The sequence below is a fragment of the Mustela nigripes genome, chromosome X, assembly GCF_022355385.1.
Source record: "Mustela nigripes isolate SB6536 chromosome X, MUSNIG.SB6536, whole genome shotgun sequence".
Lineage (NCBI taxonomy): Eukaryota > Metazoa > Chordata > Mammalia > Carnivora > Mustelidae > Mustela > Mustela nigripes.
This window is the reverse complement of record NC_081575.1, coordinates 41,222,845-41,242,675: the sequence shown is the minus strand read 5'-3', so window position 1 is coordinate 41,242,675 and position 19,831 is coordinate 41,222,845. Positions and strand designations below refer to the sequence as shown.

The following is a 19,831-nucleotide window of genomic DNA, read 5'->3' as shown; positions in this document are numbered from 1 at the left end:
ACAAGTGTTCTAACTGAACAATTTCTACTCTTTTATATGAACCTTATACACTAAAGATATTGATATTTGTTTATTCTCAAGCCACACTCTCTCTCCCCTTGGCTTCTACTTTCTCACTGGGGACGTAATTCTTTTTTATTTATTTATTTATTTGACAGAGAGAGAGATCACAAGCAGGCAGAGAGGCAGGCAGAGAGAGAGAGAGGAGGAAGCAGGCTCCCCGCTGAGCAGAGAGTCCGACGCGGGACTCGATCCCAGGACCCTGAGACCATGACCCGAGCCGAAGGCAGCGGCCTAACCCACTGAGCCACCCAGGTGCCCCACTGGGGACGTAATTCTTAACCATATCTCTATATCCAGATTATGACACTTAGGCTTCTACTCCTTCCTTTCCTTCCATTCACATAGTTGAGTGGCATGTGAAAACTTCAGTGTAGTTAAAGGCTCTTCTAATGAGGATAAGCTTCACAAACTGTAAGGTGCTGATGTCATCTGGATTCTTGACATTTATCCTGTGTTAACTAACTTCTAATGAAGGGATATTTAGTGAGTATATAAATTTATAGAAAGAGATACATAACTGCATTAAAAGTCATGTGTCTTAGGTAACTGCCCAGTATTTTAAAGTGAGTTCAGAAATATAAGTTAGCAAAAATTAAAGATATTTAAAAAATTAAATTTCTAACATATTCTTTGTACCCTCCAGAAAATATTTTTATACATATCTTGTGGTACCCACAATCTATGCTGGTATTCGTGACCCAAAGTACAAATCAAACTCTTATATGTATTCCCATCATTCTCACAGTGAAATACAAACTTCTTATATTGGTTATATTCTGATTTTGAATGCCTTGTTAAGGCTCAGGTTTATTGAGATATGATTTACATGGAGTTAAATTCACTGTTTTAGGTGTATAGTTTGATGAGTTTTGTCAAAGGTCTGTAGTCATGTAATAACCAATAGAATCAGGCTATAGATATAATTCCAAAATGTTCCCTCTTGCTGCATTGTAGTCAGTACTTTTTACCCTCATTCCTGATGACCACTGATCTAATTTTTGTCCCTACAGGTTTTTATTTTCCAAAATATCTTATACATGGAGTCATATAATATATAGTTTTTTACATCTTGTTTCTTTCACTTAGCATGATGTTTCTGGTGTTTACCCATATTGAAGTATGTATCAGTACTTTGTTATTCTGTTTTTCTACAATTTGTGTATCTACTTATAAGTAGATTTATAATTTTAGTAATTATGATTAAAGTTGTTATAAACATTCCAGAACAGATCTATGTCTGTTCATAAATTTTTATTTCTCTTGGATAAATACCCAGGAGTGGAATTCCTGGATTACCTGGTAAGCCTATGTCCAACTATATTAGAAACTGCCATACTGCTTTATAAAGTAGCTCTGAGATCTTGTATGTTCATCAGCGGTGTATGCATTCTAGTAGCTCTGCGTCATTGCCAGCAGTTGATACTGTCAGGTTTTCTCTCTCTCTCTCTCTTTTTTTAAGATTTTATTTATTTATTTGACAGACAGAGATCACAAGTAGGCAGAGAGGCAGGCAGAGAGAGATGGAGAAGCAGGCTTCCCACTGAGCAGAGACCCCAATGTGGGGCTTGATCCCAGGACCCTGAGATCACAACCTGAGCCAAAGGCAGAGGCTTAACCCACTGAGCCACCCAGGCACCCCGGTTTTTTCTCTTTTTAATATAAGCCATTCTTATAAAAGTGTTAGTGATGTCTTACTGTGGTTTTGCTTACATATCCTTAATTATTAATAGTGTTGAGCATCTTTCAATGTGTTTATTTGATATTCATATACCTTCTTTGATTTTGATTTAAATTGGGGGTCCATTTTTTACTGGGATGTTAATCTTATTACTGGATATATATTCTGGATAAAGGTTCTTTATTAGATATGTGTTTTGCAAATATAACCTCCTGTGGATTTTCATTTTGTATTTTTAAGAGAAGTTTTCAAGTCCAATTCATCAATTTTTTTATATGGTCTTAGGTAAGGGGCCAAGATGAATATTTTTACCTATAATGTCCAATTTTTCCAATACTATTTGTTGAAAAGACCATTTCTCCTTTTAATTACCATTGTCAAAAATCTATTGACCACATTTGCTGGTCTATGTGTGTTCTATTTATCTGTACATCTATTTTATAGTATATAATCTATTTTATAATATAATACACTATAATGATTAATAATTGATAACTAATAATGTACTTGAATGCTATAGTCAACTTTTTAGGGGAGGGGAAGAGCAGAGGGAGAGGGAGAGAGAATCTTTTTTTTTTTTTTTTAAAGATTTTATTTATTTATTTGACAGACAGAGATCACAAGTAGGCAGAGAGGCAGGCAGAGAGAGAGAGAGAGAGAGAGGGAAGCAGGCTTCCTGCGGAGCAGGGAGCCCGATGCGGGGCTCGATCCCAAGACCCTGAGATCATGACCTGAGCCGAAGGCAGCAGCCCAAACCACTGAGCCACCCAGGCGCCCCAAGGGAGAGAGAATCTTAAGCAGGCTCCACACCCAGGGGAGAGCCTGATGCAGGGCTCAATCTCATGACCCTGAGGTCACAACCTGAGCCAAAATTAAGAGTCAGATACTTAACTGACTGAACCACCCAGGCCCCCTTGATAGCTGTAGTCTTAAAATCAGATAGCATGAATTTTCCACTTTGGTATTTCTATCCCAAAAGTGGTCTGCCTATTCTAGTTCCATTATTTTTCCATGTACACTGTACAGATATCTTTTCAATTTCTTCAAAAAGTCTTCTGAGATTTCGGTTGAGATTGCAGTGATTCAACAGATATGTTTGGAGGGAAGTTACATCCTAAAAATAGTTAATCTGTCAGTCAGTGAACATGATATATTTCTTCATTTATTTAGGTCTTCTTTGATATCTTTCATCAATTTTTTGAGATCTTCAGCATACAAATGTACACATATTTGTTAGATTTGTCTTACCTTAGTATTTCCTAGTGTTTTTTTATGATATTATAAATGGTACTTCATAAAACTTCCAAACTTTAGGGGCGCCTGGGTGGCTCAGTCATTAAGCATCTGCCTTTGGCTCAGGTCATGATCCAGCCCTGCATCATTCTCTCTACTGTGCGGCAAGCCTCCTTCTCCCTCTCCCACTCCCGTTGCTTGTGTTCCCTCTCTCGCTGTGTCTTTCTCTGTCAAATAAATAAATAAAATCTTAAAAAAAAAAAAACTTCCAAACGTCACTATATAGAAATAAATTGGGGCACCTGGGTGGCTCAGTAGGTTAAAGCCTCTGCCTTTGGCTCAGGTCATGATCCCAGGGCCCTGGGATCGAGCCCTGCATCGGGCTCTCTGCTCAATGGGAAGCCTGCTGCCTCCTCTCTCTCTCTGCCTGCTTGTGATCTCTGTCTGTCAAATAAATAAATAAATAAAATCTTTTTTTAAAAGAAATAAATTGTTTTATATTGACCTTACATCTGCTGATACTGATAAACTACCTTATTAGGTCTAATAGCTTTGGGGGGGAGTTGTCTACATGGATCATCATGTTTGCAAATAAAGACAGTTTTATGTCTTCCTTTCCAATATGTATGCCCTTAAATTACTTTTCAGGCATTACTGTATTGGCTAGTATCTCCAATATAGTGTTGAATAGTATTGGTGAGAGTATACATCCTTTCCTTGTTCCTGATGTTAGGGGAAGAACTTTCCATATATCATCATTAAGTATGATGTTAACTTCAGGCTTTTTAATAGATATCCTTGATCATATTGAGAAAGATCCTTTTAATTCCCAGTTTTTTGAGCTTTTTTATCATGAGTGCCTATAGCATTACATAAGATGCTTTTTCTGCATCAGTTGAGATGATCTTCTTTTCCCCCTTTGGTCTGTAATACGGATATGGTAAATTACATTGATTTGCAAATGTATAACTATCTTTACATTCCCAGGATAAACTCCATTTGGTCATGATATATTATCCTTTTTCCATATAATTGGCCTTTTTCTAGATAATTTTCTACATCATTTCTATACCTAACTAATATCATTGGATCCATTTGTTTGTTTATGAGAGATATGGATCTGCAGTTTACTTGTTATGGTTCTTTTTCCAGTTTTGGTATCAGGTTAATGCTGATATCAAAATATATTGTAGATTGTATCCTTCTTTTTTTACTTTACCTTTTTTCACTATTGTCATCTCTCTTGCATAGGGTACATTATTTTAGCTTATTAGCTAAATTTTTTATTATTAGCTAACCTCTGATTTGTACCTGGAGTTGGTCTTTGGCAAGAGATATATCTTGCCCCTTCCTCATCAGTAGCTGACCCCTGCTTTTATTCATGTAGGACCCTGAACCTAACTAAGGGTTTTGTACCCCACCTCAGGGGCAGAGGTTTTGTTTTTAATTTATGTTATTATGTTTTGTTAGTCACCATACAGTATGTTATTAGTTTTGGATGTAGTGTTCCACGCTTCATTGTTTCCGTATAACACCTGGTGCTCCATGCAATATGTGCCCTCCTTAATACCCATCACTGGGCTCAACCATCCCCCTACCCCCTACCCTCTAAAACCCTCAGTTTGTTTCTTGGAGTCCATAGTCTCTCATGGTTCATTCCCACTCTGATTTCAACCCCTTCATTTTTCCCTTCCTTCTCCTAATGTCCTCTGTGCTATTCCTTTATGTTCCACAAGTAAGTGAAACTATATGATAATTGACTTTCTGTACTTGACTTATTTCACTTAGCATAATCTCCTCTAGTCCCATCCATGTTGATGCAAAGGTTGGGTATTCATCCTTTCTGATGGCTGAATAATATTCCATTGTGTGTATGGACCACATCTTCTTTATCCATTTGTCTGTTGATAGACATCTCAGATCTTTCCATAGTTGGGCTATTGTGGACATTGCTGCTATGGACATTGGGGTACATGTGGCCCTTCTTTTCACTACATCTTTATCTTTTGGGTAAATACCCAGTAGTGCAATTGCTGTGTCATAGGGTAGCTCTATTTTTAACATTTTGAGGATCCTCCACAATGTTTTCAGAAGTGGCTGTACCAACTTGCATTCCTACCAACAGTGTAAGAGGGTCCCCCTTTCTCCACAACCTCTCCAACCCTTATTGTTTCTTGCTTTGTCAATTTTTTTTACCATTCTGACATGTATAAGGTGGTATCTCAATGTGGTTTTGATTTAAATTTCCCTGGTGGCTAATGATGTTGAACATTTTTTCATGTGTCTGTTGGCCATTTGTATGTTTTCACTGAAGTGTCTGTTCATGTCTTCTACCCATTTCTTGACTTGATTATTTGTTTTTTGGGTGTTGAGTTTGAGAAGTTCTTTATAGATCTTGGCTATCAGCACTTTATCTACAGTATCATTCACAAATATCTTCTCCCATTCCGTGGGGTGCCTCTTTGTTTTGTTGACTATTTCCTTTGCTGTGCAGAAGCTTTTTATCTTGATGAAGTCCCCAAAGTTTCATTTTTGTTTTTGTTTCCCTTGCCTTTGGAGACATGTGTTGAAGGAAATTGCTGTGGCTGATGTCAAAGAGGCTACTGCCTATGTTCTCCTCTAGGGTTTTGATGGATTCCTTTCTCACATTGAGGTCTTTCATCCATTTTGAGTTTATCTTTGTGTGTGGTGTGAGGGAATGATCGAGTTTCACTCCTCTGTATATAGCTGTCCAATTTTCCCAGCACCATTTACTGAAGAGACTTTCTTTTTTTCCATTGGATATTTTTTCCTGCTTTGTTGAAGATTATTTGACAGTAGAGTTGGGGGACCATGTCTGGGCTTTCTATTCTGTTCCATTGGTCTATGTGTCTGTTTTTGTGCCAGTACCATGCTGTCTTGATGATCACAGCTTTGTAATAGAGCTTGAAATTAAGCAACAGATACTCCCAGTGTTGTTGTTCTTCTTGTTGTTATCATTGTTGTTTTTAACATTTCCTTGGTGGTTCAGGGTCTTTTCTGGTTCCATAAAAATTTTAGGATTGTTTGTTTCAGCACTTTGAGAAATGTCATTGGTATTTTCATCAGGATGGCATTGAAAGTATAGATTACTCTGGGCAACATAGACATTTTAACAGCGTTTATTCTTCCAATCTATGAGCATGAAATGTTTCCCCACCTTTTTGTGTCTTCTTCAATTTCTTTCATGAGTGTTCTGTCGTTCCTAGAATATAGATCCTTTGGCTAGGTTTATTCCAAGGTATCTTATGGTTTTTGGTGCCATTGTAAATGGGATTGATTCTCTAATCTCTCTTTGTACAGTTACATTGTTGATATATAAGAAAACAGCTTATTTCTGTGCACTGATTTTGTATCCTGTCACATTTCTGAATTGCTGTATGAGTTCTAACCATTTGGGGTTAGAGTCTTCTGGGTTTTCCATATAAAGTATTGTGTCATTTGCAAAGAGAGAGAGTTTGACCTCTTCCTTGACAATTTGAATACCTTTTATTTCTTTTGTTCTCTGATTGCTGTTGCTAGACCTTCTAGTACTATGTTGAACAATAGTGTCAAGAGTGGGCATCCTTATCATGTTCCTGATCTTAAGGGAAAGGCTCTCAGCTTTTCCCCATTCAGAATTATATTTGCTCAGGGTCTTTCTTAGATGGATTTTATGAAATTGAGGAATGTTCCCTCTATCCACATATTGTGAAGAGTTTTAATTAGGAAAAGAGGCTGTATTTTGTCAAATGCTTTTTCTGCATCAATTGAGGGGACCATGTGATTCTTATCTCCTCCTACTTATGTGTTCTATCACATTGATTGATTTGCAAATGTTGAACCAACCTTGCATCCCAGGGATAAATCCCACCTGGTTGTGGTTGTGGTGGATAATCCTTTTAATGTACTGTTGAATCCTATTAGCTAGGATCTTGTTGAGAATCTTGGCATCCATATTCATCAGGGATATTGGTCTGAAATTCTCCTTTTTGGTGGTGTCTTTATCTGGTTTTGGGATCAAGATAATGCTGTCCTCATAAAAAGAGTCTGGAGGTTTTCCTTCTGATTCTATTTTTTGAAACAGCTTCAGGAGAATAGGTATTATTTCTTCTTCGAATGTTTGGTAGAATTCCCCAGGGAATCCATCAGGTCCTGGGCTGTTGTGTTTTGGGAGATTTTTGGTCAGTGCTTCAATCTCATTACTGGTTATTGGTCTATTCACATCATCAGTTTCTTCTTGTTTCAGTCTTGGTAGTTTATAGGTTTTCAGGAATGTATCCATTTCTTCCAGGTTGCTTAATTTATTGGCATATAGCTGTCAATAATAATTTCTGAAAATTGTTTTTATTTTCTTGGTGTTGGTAGTGATCTCTCCCCTTTCATCCATAATTTCATCAATATGGGTCCTTTCTCTTTTCTTTTGGGTAAGTCTGGCCAGTGGTTTATAATCTTATTACTTCTTTCAAAGAACCAGCTTCTAGTTTAGTTGATGATTTCTACTGTATTTCTGGTTTCTAATTCATTGATCTCTGCTCTAATCTTAATTATTTCCCTTCTCATCCATGGATTAGATTTAATTTGTTGATTTTCCAGATCTTTAAGGTGTAAAGAGAGTTTGTGTATTCAAAATTTTTCTTTCTTTTTTTTTTGAGTGAGGCTTGGATGGCTATGTATTTTCCTCTTAGGATCACCTTTGCTATATCCTATAGGTTTTGAACTGATGTGTCTTCATTCATTCTCATTGGTTTCTACAAATTATTTAAGTTCTTCTTTGATTTCCTGGTTGACCCAAACATTCTTGAGCAGGATGGTCTTCAGCTTCCAAGTGTTTGAATTTCTTCCAAACTTTTTCTTGTGATTGAGTTCCAGTTTCAAAACATTGTAGTCTGAGAATATGCAGGGAATAATTTCAATCTTTTGGTATCAGTTGAGAACTGATTTGTGACCCAGTATGTGGTCTGTTCTGGAGAAAGTTTCATTTGCTCATGAGAAGAATGAGTGTTCTGTTGTTTGAGGGTGGAATGTTCTATATATTTCTATTAGGTCCATCTGGTGCAGTGTGTCATTCAAAACTCTTGTTTCTTTGTTGATTTTCTGCTTAGTTGATCTATTGCTGAGAGTGGCATGATGAAGTCTCCTACTATTAATGTATTCTTATCAATATGTCTCTTTATTTTTGTTAACCGTTGGCTTATGTAGTTGACTGCTCCCATGTTGGGGGCATAGACATTTACAAGTGTTAGATCTTCTTGTTGGATAGACCCTTTAAGAAGGATATAGTGTCTTTCTGTATTTCTAATTACAGTCTTTAGCTTAAAATCTAATTTGTCTGATATGAGAATTGCTACCCCAAATTTCTTTTGAGGTCTTTTAGCATGGGGCATGGGGCAGAAGTTTTTTACTTCTACTTCACTCCCTACCCATCCAGCAGCAAAGGATCTTTGCTTTTGTCCTGGGGATAGGAAGGTTTCCTGTCTCTCCCTTCCTGGATACATGGGTTTTGCTTCTACTCTTCCCCCAGAAGCAGTGGTTTTTTACCTGTACCCAGGAGGGAAAGGTTTCTTGCTTCTCTTCTGGTGACTTAAGGCTTTTGCTTTTCATAATTGAAGGGTTTGGATAAGTGTATGGTGCTGTGTGTCTGTCTGCCAGCAATAGCTTTTTGCCCTCTACCTACCTCAACCACTGATATGGGCTCTTTTTGATCTCCTGCTTTGGCCCTAGTTATGTGTTTCTGGTTAAGGACTGAAAAAGAACTTGGCAGTGAGTGAGTGTATAAGTATCTGGGATGCCAGGTATTCCAAACTATACTAGCCCATTAAGAATTTAAGAATTCATTAAAATTTCAGCTGATTTCTTTTTACCTGCTTGCATGACAGCCATCTCTGCCCCATGCTTTGCCAAAAGTAAAGCAGTACATGTGTCCTTTAATGGGGCTTGTCACCCTCTGTAAGTCAGTTTACCAGAGTTCTCTGATGGGCTCAAGGAATGTTACAGTTTTGTAGATTATCTAGATTTTTATCATTGTTTATTTATGGGTGACATTCTCTTATGCTTTTTCATATCCTAAGTGGAAGTGGAAGTGGTACTTTCTAATAATGTTATGTATGGGTTATTTTTGTTTTCTTTGTTATTAAATATGCTTTAGAAAGAAGCAGATAGTTTCTAAAGCATATTCATAAATGGATTTTATTATGTTTATGAAATGTTTCTACTTAAATTTATTTTTTTAAATTATTATTAGTTAAAATCATTTTATAGTATCATATGTAATACATGACTTCTTTGTATACACTTCTTTGGATTTTACACATGTATAGATTCATTCATATAATGAGTACCACCGTCAGAATACAGAAGAGTTTCATCACCCCACAACTTTCTGTGCTGTTCTTGTATATTGCCACACCCTCCCCCATCTGTAATTCCTGACAGTCAATGATCATATGGTCATCATTATACTTTTCTCTTTTTGAAAATGTCTATAAATGGAATCATACAGTATTGTGGCAGACACAACCAAGGTGGCTCACCTCCTTCTGTAATTCCCCCTCTTGAGAAGTGTAGATAGATCCTGTGACTTGTTTCTAATCAATAGACTTCAGCAAACATGATGGTAATCATTCTTATGATTATATTAGGTTGTATAAGATAATTTTATGTTAAATTAGATGCACAACCAGGTATGGAGTTTTAAGTTCCATGACTCCCATTACATAACCATTTCAAATTCATTAATTAACTCACCTATTCATAAAGGCACATTTACAGACAGTTTTTATTTGCAGTGAGGTAGGTACAGTGTATCTTAGTGATTAAGAGCATGGATTCTGAAGTCAAAGTACCTGGATTAACGTTCTGTGCACCACATGCTCTCTAGATATGCTGGTAAATGTCCATTAACCTCTAAAGCCTTACCTCTGAAATGGGAATACTCATAATACCCACTTAATAAGAGTTCATGGATCAACAGAGATGGTGTATACAGAGATCCTGACAGAGCATATGGCACATGATTAGAAACACTTTTGGCTTCTACAATCTTTGTCATTATTATGAATAATACTACTGTTCTTAGGCAAAAATGAATTGGTTACGGGACTCTCTTCCATGAAATAACTATCTAATTATTAAATGAGATAATGTGTCAAGTGTTAAGAACAGGTTTAGATACTATTAGATCTATAATTAGTATCTATCTTCATTATAATAGTAGTAATAACAGGCTTTATTATTATTGGTTATCATCCTTCTCCTCTTATTTCTACAGAACAGTGAAATACAAAATATAATACAAGGAATTTTTTTCCCCTTTGCATTTTGTTTGGAAAATAGTAAATTAGCATTTCCTGATATATGTGCAATATAGAAAATAGACAAATGAAAGAAATTAGGGTTTTGATGTAATGTCTGTACTTTATTTGCATTTGTTTCTTTTTCCAAACATGTGAAATGAGAAGACAGAATAATTTAAATTCAACACAGGAGAATTTTAATGAACAAAATTTACAAAATACATTTCAGACATATAAATAAAGACATGTAAATTTTGAAAATTTAGTTATCCCCACATTGAATAGCCTGAGTGAAAAATACCAACAAAATATAAGAAGGAATTTCCAATTATTGATGAAGGTATATAAAATGGGTACTTTCCTGCCAAACCAGGCATTTTTCTGACTTTAGTCAAAAGTAGCCATGTTTGTGAAGAATTCTATGAAACTTTCCTAAAGCACTTAGCAGAAGAACTGAATAAAAGGAAAGACTTGCCATGTTCTAGAAACTGAAAAAAAAATTGTAAAGAAACCATTCTCTCTAAAATATGTACTATTTTAGTGCATTCCCAGTCACAATCTAAATGAGCTATCTTAACGGAGGTTTATCAGCTGGGTTGTAAAATTTACCTGTAAAGGTAAGGTGCCAGCAAAAGCAAGGTAAAAAATATGTTAGGAATATTTTAAACTAGTCTTTTGTTTTTTAACAAAGTGGTTGCTAACCTCTTTTTATCAAAATATCACACACCCTCAGACTTGAATGGAAATTAAATGGACACTTGCCATTTCACTTTAAACTTTTTGGGAAAATAAACAATTTCTACCCTTTCCTACTTCAGCAGTTTAATTTGGCAATTCTCCCTTCTCTGATTCAGGGAGGTGCCTTCTGTCATTCCTATCACAGGGAGGGGGCGGAGCATTCTTTGAGAAGCTTGGAAGTAAGCTGTGCCGGGCCAGTCTTGGGGGAGGAGCTGTATTTCACCAGTCTGCAGCTGACAAGAAGCTTCAAGGTAATGGCTGTCTGAAAGCTAGTTATTTTCTAGGGACTTCTCAGGACCCTGGAGTAAAGATGAGGAAAATAGGGAGGGTGGTCTTAGAGTGGTGGGGAGGGTATATGCTTTTGAGAGAACTGCTGGTGTTTTGAAGGAATTGATCCTTTGGAAATTTTTTATCTCCCAATGCTTTAGAAGTCCACAGTAAGAGAAGGGGTGATCAGATTACAGTCTCTATATTAAGGCTTCTGTGCTGCATAGCCGTTCATGCTAATTTACTGACTTGATATTCCATGTTTATATTGTTAATTTATTGACTTGATAGTCCATGTTTATATTATTAGACATTCTGTTATTCTTTAACTTTTTAGGTATTTATTAATCTACACACAAAACATGATAGATAAAAATATTTGACAGCTTGGGGGAAAATACTTTAAATAGATTGCCATATAGAAAGATTATGTATTTGTCATCTGCACATGAGTATGGAAAGGGGAACATGTATGTAGATGAGTGAAGACATTTGCACATACCCATGCGTGTATATATGTGTGAGTAGAAGAAAATTTGGGAGAAAATAAAAGATGTTAGCATTTCTGGGTGGCCAGGTTACTATTTTAATGTTATTTTTCAGTCTGTTTCAGCATTTTTAGAGTAGATTTCCCATGATAATTTTTATAATCATGAAAGAAAAATAAAGCTGAAACAACATACCCATTTTGTTTCAAACACATAAGAATTCATAGACACATGCAGACATGCAAACATACCTTGTTTTTTTGCTGATAGGGGAAATTTTTCTAGACCTAATCAGAAGCCATGTAACCTGGCTGCTGTGTCTGCTACAGTCCTGCATGTGTCCTCCTTGCAACTCATTCTTCCAGACCACAGATATGGCTGTGGTCAACAGGGCTGTGGTCTGACAGAGAGGAAGAGTGGTTTGTTTCTATAAGCACTTCTTAAAATGATTATCCAGCTTGATTTAATCATACAACAGAATACTGTGTATCTGGGGAATAGAAACATGAACTTCTACATCTAGTGATTTGAAATGTCTGAGAAATAGGATGACGTGAGCAAAGCAAATTATAACATAGTATTTATCATATGAGCTCTCTTAAAATTAAATATGTAGGTTAATGGCAGGTATGTATGCTACTACTGGACTTGGAACAAGGCTGAGAAAAACATGTCTGTCACAGTATTAATGGATTGACCTGTGTGGTTGGAGAGACAAGCTCTCTATTTAAAATACTGTTAGGATGTTATTATTATATTTATTCATTTACTTGGTTTACATCATCAGGGAAATATATTGAGATAAAATGTTGCAAAGCTGGGAAAAAGCCTCATTTAAAGTAATTCATACAAAATCAAGTGGAAAATACTTTTTTGTGTGGAATGATGTTCAAACTCTTCTCTTAATTGAGATCTAATGATGGTTTGAAGTGATATGCATTCATTTATACACATAAAAAATTCTGTAAAGATAGAAAATATTCCTAGTGAATATTTGTATAGAGCTGTACTTTATTTTTCATATATCTTTTTGTATCATTTCAGTTTTTAATAAGCTTCTGTATGTTTTATAGCCAGAAATATTGTAATTGAAGACATTATAATCTTGTTATAATCCTACAGAACAAAACCCTTGGGCCTAGAACAAAAAATTATAGAAGCCTAACACAGTTCCTTGCTGGCTAAATGTCGTTCCCACCCTCTCTAGAGAAGGATATGATAGTGATTGCGGCACTGTCTGTACTTCTTGAGGAGTCTGCAGTTCTGGCTTTGGTCACAAGATGGCACTTGCCAGGTTTCCCGAAATTCTCCAAACAACCATTTTTATGAAGTAGGGAAAGCAATGAAACATATTTTGTATTTCTGAACTATGAGACAGTATATCTAGTGTAATTAAAATTCTGTTGAAAAAGTTATATATTTAAAGAAGGAAAAATCCACATAATGGTCAATGTGAGGATTCAAACAAAGCTCTGTGGTCTGACTCATAGTAGACACAGGGTAATTGTTACTTCCTTTCCCTCTTCTCCCCACCTCACAGTATTCCTGAGACCAATTATTTCAACATGAACCAAACAGATTAACAGTATCACACAGAGAGAATTTAAAATAATAAGAACAAGAAGAAAAAGAAACATATCTAAATTACAGATGAGATTTTATCGTAGTGTAGAGTCCCCTTGCCCTAGGTATAATATAAGGGGCACCAAAGTCCCATGGTATGTAATAACATAGAGTCCCTGACACACCACTTCAGCCTCATTAACCTCTGAAATATGTACACAAATTTACTCCTTAATATTCATGTGCAATAACAAGGGCATGTTCTTGAATTTGAGATATTATAAAACCATTTCTCCACTTCTCATTCCCCCAGCTTACATTATGTTGCATTTTTCTCCTCACCAAACTTTGTTCTTTCTTTTACCTCATCTTTGTTTGCAGCTGCTCACTTCTACTTTGGCAAAATAATTTTATTTGCTGATATTTTTCTTCTTTTCCTTTTCCATATTCTAGTATCCTCCATATTGTCCCATTCAAGCAACGCGTTCACGCATCCTTGGGAAATTCAGCTGGAGAAGAACAGGCCACACAAGCTGTGTACCCTTTGTAGTTCTAGGACAAAAGAGGCTTTGGTCAGAGTATAGCTTTTGGTAGAAATTGCCTTATAGTGTCAAGAATAGCCAAACACCTCAAGTTCTGCTAGTAACATTTTGGCACACACTAAATCATAATGGATGCCGAGTATGTCCTGTGCAATTGGAAAGACCAGTTATGGCCAGCAAAAGTTTTATCTAGATCTGAGATGTCATCAAACAGCAAGAGAAAAAAGACATTTTCCCTAGAAGTTCAAATACTCTCACTGGATGAAAAAATTAAAGTGGAAAGCACAGAAACAAAGATTCTAAATAAATCTCAAATTGAAGCCCTTGTCTCCTCACTAGAAGCACAGTCAGAAGTCAGTTCTCCACCTAGAGAGGAAACAGCCTATGAAAGGTCACTAAAAGTGGCACTGGATATTCTGAATGAAAAAACAGATTTGAGTCAAGCAAGCAGTTCAGATGAAGAAGCAACCTCTACTCTGTCTCAAAATGATTTACAAAATCTTTCTGATTCACCCCCTCGTAAGAAGTATCGGAAGCATGAAGGAGATGGAGACTTATCAAAGTGTCTTGAGGAAAGTGAAAATGCAACATCCCTGTCAGTAGCTAATTTAGAGAATAATGATTCCCTGTGTGATGATAAATCGAGGGTGCATGCAACCATTGATACTCTTGCAAGTGAAATGGAAACAAAGTCATCAGAAAACTCCAGCTGGTATGAAACTTTTCCTTCACTTTCAGAAGATGAGGATGAAAAAGAAAGCAAGAAAAAGATTGATATCTTGGCAGTTATGCCTCTGTATTCCACAATCAAAGAAGAAGACGTATGTGTTAAAGATGAAAAGTTCACTCCAACTTGGTCATCAGACACCTTCATTGTTCCCAAAGCTGTGAAAGAGGAGGCACAGGATATTTGCCCAGAGACCCTGGCTGTTTCCTCTGAATGCTCTACCTTCTCAGAGAATACTGAAGATCCAGGAGAGGGTCCCTCAAATCCGTGCTCAAGTACCAGCCAGAATCAACCTGTTGAATCAGAAGCAGGTGCTGCGGCATCCCCCAGGCATTGTTCATGGGAATGTCAGGTTTCACTTAGTGCCTCTAACCGTGTCCTGGATTACTCACTCCTTCTTAGGAATAATGAAGGAAATCTTCAGAGACTGGATTTTGAAGAACTTGGGGAAGAACTTCAAGCTTCTGATAAGTCAGCACAGCTAAATCCTATTGATGCTTCCATATTAGATGACAATGAGGAAGATGAAGAACTTCCACGCTTTGTTTTTAATTATGAACCTCGTTCATTTGAAACAGGAATGATAGTCTGGTTTAAATATCAAAAATACCCATTTTGGCCAGCAGTGGTGAAAAGCATCCGGAGAAAAGAGAGAAAAGCAAGTGTGCTTTTTGTTGAGGCAAGCATGAATCCTGAAAAGAGAGGCATTAGGGTGCCTTTTAGAAGATTAAAGAAATTTGATTGTAAAGAGAAACAAGCACTAGTGGATAAAGCCAGGGAGGAATACAGTGAAAGTATTGACTGGTGCATCTCGCTGATTTGTGACTACAGAGTTAGACTAGGTTGTGGTTCTTTTGCCGGTTCTTTTCTTGAATATTATGCTGCTGATATTAGTTATCCACTTAGAAAAGTAATCAAACAGGACACCTTTAGGAACTTATTTCCAAAGTTGCATAATGAGAATTCTGCAGAACAGATGGTTGTCACTTCCCAGACCAAGAAAATGTCCTTCCAGAAAATTCTTCCTGACCGAATGAAGGCTGCTCGGGACCGAGCCAACAAGAACCTAGTGGATTTCATTGTGAATGCAAAGGGAACAGAGAACCATCTTCTAGCCATTTTAAAAGGCAAAAAAGGGTCCAGGTGGTTGAAGTCATTTTTGAATTCAAATAGATTCACTCCCTGTATTGAAACATACTTTGAAGATGAAGATCAGTTGGATGAGGTTGTGAAATACTTACAAGAAATCTACAAACAAATAGATGAAAAAATGCTGACTCTGATAAGAGATGATAAAATTAAATTTATCCTGGAAGTTCTTCTGCCAGAAGCAATCATTTGTTCAATTTCTGCTGTTGATGGATTAGATTATAAGGCAGCTGAAGCAAAGTATCTAAAGGGACCATCTCTAGGATGTAGGGAAAGAGAATTATTTGATGCAAAAATCTTATTTGAAAAGAGACGGAAACCATTAACAAATGAAGCTCATTAAATCTCTTGAGAGTCCAGACCATAACAGGAAACTTTCATAGATACTAGCTTTAAAAAGTCGCTAAACAGTTCTAACATATATTTTCCAGAAACGGGAGAGTTTGGATACTGTGTTCACTTTTTTTTTTTTTTTTGCCATCTTTAAGATTTGCGAGTATTACTACATCTTTGTTTCTTTTTCTTATGCTTCTTCAAAGTCAGTTTTATTAACATATATCAGCAGTTCTACTTTCCCATACATTTTTAGAATGCATAATTCCTAAATTATTTTTACGGGAAAGTACTGTTTTGTTTTTTGACATTTTTTGTGTCTCTGCTGTATGGTTAAATACAGTGTGCACAATCAGTTTAATATTAAAATTGCACTGGTGTTAGATATTAAGGGAGATAATTAGAAAATAGTCTAAAGGACATCACTTATATATTTTTTGCTTAATTTTTATAAAATATTAGGTTTTCTCTTAAGATAGTTGAATTATTTTTCCTGCCATGCCTATTTATTTTTGGAAAAAAAATAACTCTGAGACATGGAACCAAAGATAGAGAGATGCTTTGCTATATATTATAACTAACTGCAATTGCCTTTGCAAAAAAAAAAAAATAGTCTAATTCAAAAATAAAGTAAATAGATTAACTGCATGCAGTCTATATGTGTGTGAATAACATCTCAGCATGCAGAAAATAATTTTGGCAGCCTTTAACAGGATTGCTCATTTTATGTTTCCCTGAAATTCCATTTATGAGAGTGTCTGTTATTCAGTAGCTGAATGGTTTCTTAAAACAGGCTTTTGGCTGTCTTCATTAGTAACAGTGACAGTATCTTAATATAGCCTTCTGACCATATGTGGAAGGCAGCTAGAGTCATTGTATTCATGGTTGACTACTCTAGATGAATGAGTCCACGCCTATTGCTTAAGAGCCATCTAGTTTGATATAAACTATAGAAAATGCAAGCACTTTGTTCTGAGTCTTGTATCTCTGAATACATAGTCATTTGTTTCAAACCAAGCAATCTTTATCATCTGGTTTATTTGTAAAATAGTTCACATTGGTTCCAACAATATAAATGCCAACTGGTGAGTCATTCCAGGCTACTAGAAAGAGTAGATGGACCAGAATCTGTGAATTTGGAAATGGGTCACAGATAAGGCCTCCATTTGGCCAAAGTTGACAATTATCTGAATCTGTTTTAAAATAAACAATTAAAAGTTAATGTTTGAAGCCAATGAAGTGTTTATTCTAACTTGAAACAAGACTTCAGTGAGAATAAATGTTAGGGGAGCTACTTTATTTTAAAACCTTGACATAAATATAAATGCTAAAGACTTAACATGAAACTGTCTGCATTGTTACTTAGTGAGACAAGTGTCACTCTTGGGTTTTTGTTTTGTGTACACATGGCTGCAAGTTTATGTAAAATTTGCAAATTTGATGTTTTGATTTGCAATAAAGCTATTATATCTTTCACCTTGGATGGTCACTTTGTCATATTTCAGATTGTACAGCTTCATAAGTGGTGTTTCTGTGAAAAGAAACATACAGACACACACATATATATTATAATTTGTTTGAAATTTTTGCCTGTTGTAGTCATAATTTTAATACTTGTTATATGTTATCATTCTAAATAAATATTCATTGTCATGATTGATTTTGTATTATTTTAAAGGAAAGCCATCTAAATTGTATAAGCTTCAGATTCCACAGAACCTTATTTGGACCCTGCCTGACAAAGACGTAGTCTCCTTGGCGTACAGCCTATACCAATTCACATAGCTTCCTCATGATCCCGAGACATATTTGACAACAGAAATCACTACATTATATGCAGATCTTATACCCTGGGAAAACACTGTATTTACTCTATAAAATTATGTTCCTTTCATTCCAATCTGTTACCCACCTTCAGTTTTCTCAGTAGAGCCAACCCTATCACTTGGTTCTAATATTTTCTTTACTACCCCATTCATTCATTCATACAAATCTAAGTCAGAAGAGCAGAAATGTGTGGTTCAAAGCCCAGCTCTGAACATTTAACGTGACCCAAATGAGAGGGTCAGATTTAGGGTGAGTCAGATGACAATCTAATTTCTAAAATGGGTAGGAAGCATTACATCACGATAGAAATATTTATTAATCTTATTGATCACTTAAATTTGAAAACCAGAACCTTACACTTCCCCATATTTGGGAGTTCCTGGATATGTAGTTTGGAGTAAAGGAAGAGTACACAATTCCTCCTGGGATTTCATATTATGACATTTATTGAAGTGAGGAAGATGTTCCTCAGACGTACATCTATATTCTCTTTGGGGTTTTTGAAGATTTTATTTGAGAGAGAGCACAATTGAGGGGGGGAAGGAGAGAAGCAGGCTCTCCACTGAGCAGGGACCCCCCCACAAGGAACTTGATCCCAGGACCCTGAGATCATGACCAGAGCTGAAGGCAGCCACTTAACTGACTGAGCCACCCAGGTGCCCTATCTCTAATCTATTTTCCCTGGAAGGGCAGAGAAGAGACTACTATGACTCTGTGGGTGAAGCGATGCACAGTTATTTCATTTTATTTTTTAGATTTCTCATTTATTTAGATGGAGAGCATGAGCAGTGGGTAGGGCAGAGGAAGGTAGGGAATCTCAAGCAGACTCCACGTTCAGCATGGAGACCAACATGGGGCTCTATCTCACAACCCTGAGACCATGACCTGAGCTGAAATCAAGATGCTTAACTGACTGAGCCACCCAGGCACCCTGGAGAAACACATTTTTTAGAAGGTCAGTGTTGGCTCTCCTCTGCCAACCAAGATTAAAAGTAAACTATGTTGCAATAAGGATGATAAGATTCTGGAATGACAGTACCCAGGTGGTGGCACAAAGCTTTAGGGACAAGTTGGGCATCATTACTGTAATGGAAAACAAGGTCAGAGAGGAGTGAGGCTATTTTGACAGACAGAAATCTGTGGCAATGCCTTGCAGATAGTATTCCAAAGCTAAATGTATGGACAGCTGTCTGCGGTATTATGTCCTTTGTGCAAAAAGAAAAACACGAGACTTGGCAAGCCAAAGTCTGATGTTAGCAGCTGTGGTGGAATATCATGATCCCCCACCAAGTTATCAGATATACAGTGCAAGTAGTCCCACTACTGAGGACATATGACTTAGCATATCTGCTAGTGCTAACAGTATGTGGATAAGAATGTACTCTCTAGTCTTCTAAGCCATAATATGGGAGCTCCAACACAGAATTCTGAGGTTCTGAACAAAATTCATACATCCTATATCAGTAAATTTGTTATAGATTTAAAAAATCTCATTGTATGCTATTAAAGGCTTAGTAACTATAGGGCACCTAGCTAAGAGACAACAAAGGGCATATACAGGAGCTTCCCACCATAAACTGTATCAAACAGTTTGATAGAGTTTGGCAGGTTTAAGAGCAGTCCACCCTATGATGGAAATACTACATTCAGGATCCAACCCGAGAAGGCACAAATAAATCAGAAGATTTAATAAACCAAGATGTTATTGACTACAGTTGCAATGATGTCCCTCATGAGTTATAAGGTGATCTATGGCCAGCCAATGGAAGAGGAAATTATCAAGCATAGTGTACAGATATGTCGGCACATTAAATATTGATGATAGTTGTAAATGAATTACCACCATATTTCAGCTTCAGTTGGAATAGCCCCAAAGAATAATGTTGAAGGGAAAAATGTTCCAGTTGGCAGAGCTGTGAGCATTACACAAG

At 36.5% G+C, this 19,831-nt stretch overlaps 1 protein-coding gene across 4 annotated transcripts in view; it reads left to right on the top strand.

Moving 5' to 3' along the window:
* PWWP3B (PWWP domain containing 3B) overlaps positions 1-17,549 on the top strand; it is a 28,963-nt gene extending 11,414 nt beyond the window's left edge. For all 4 annotated transcript variants that reach the window (XM_059386236.1, XM_059386235.1, XM_059386237.1 and 1 more), the window contains 2 exons: positions 11,121-11,255; positions 13,776-17,549. In XM_059386236.1, the coding sequence (XP_059242219.1) occupies positions 13,993-16,083 (2,091 nt within the window). In that variant the 5' untranslated portion in view covers positions 11,121-11,255; positions 13,776-13,992 and the 3' untranslated portion in view covers positions 16,084-17,549. The remainder of the gene's footprint in view (positions 1-11,120; positions 11,256-13,775) is intronic.
* Positions 17,550-19,831: the final 2,282 nt, after the last annotated feature.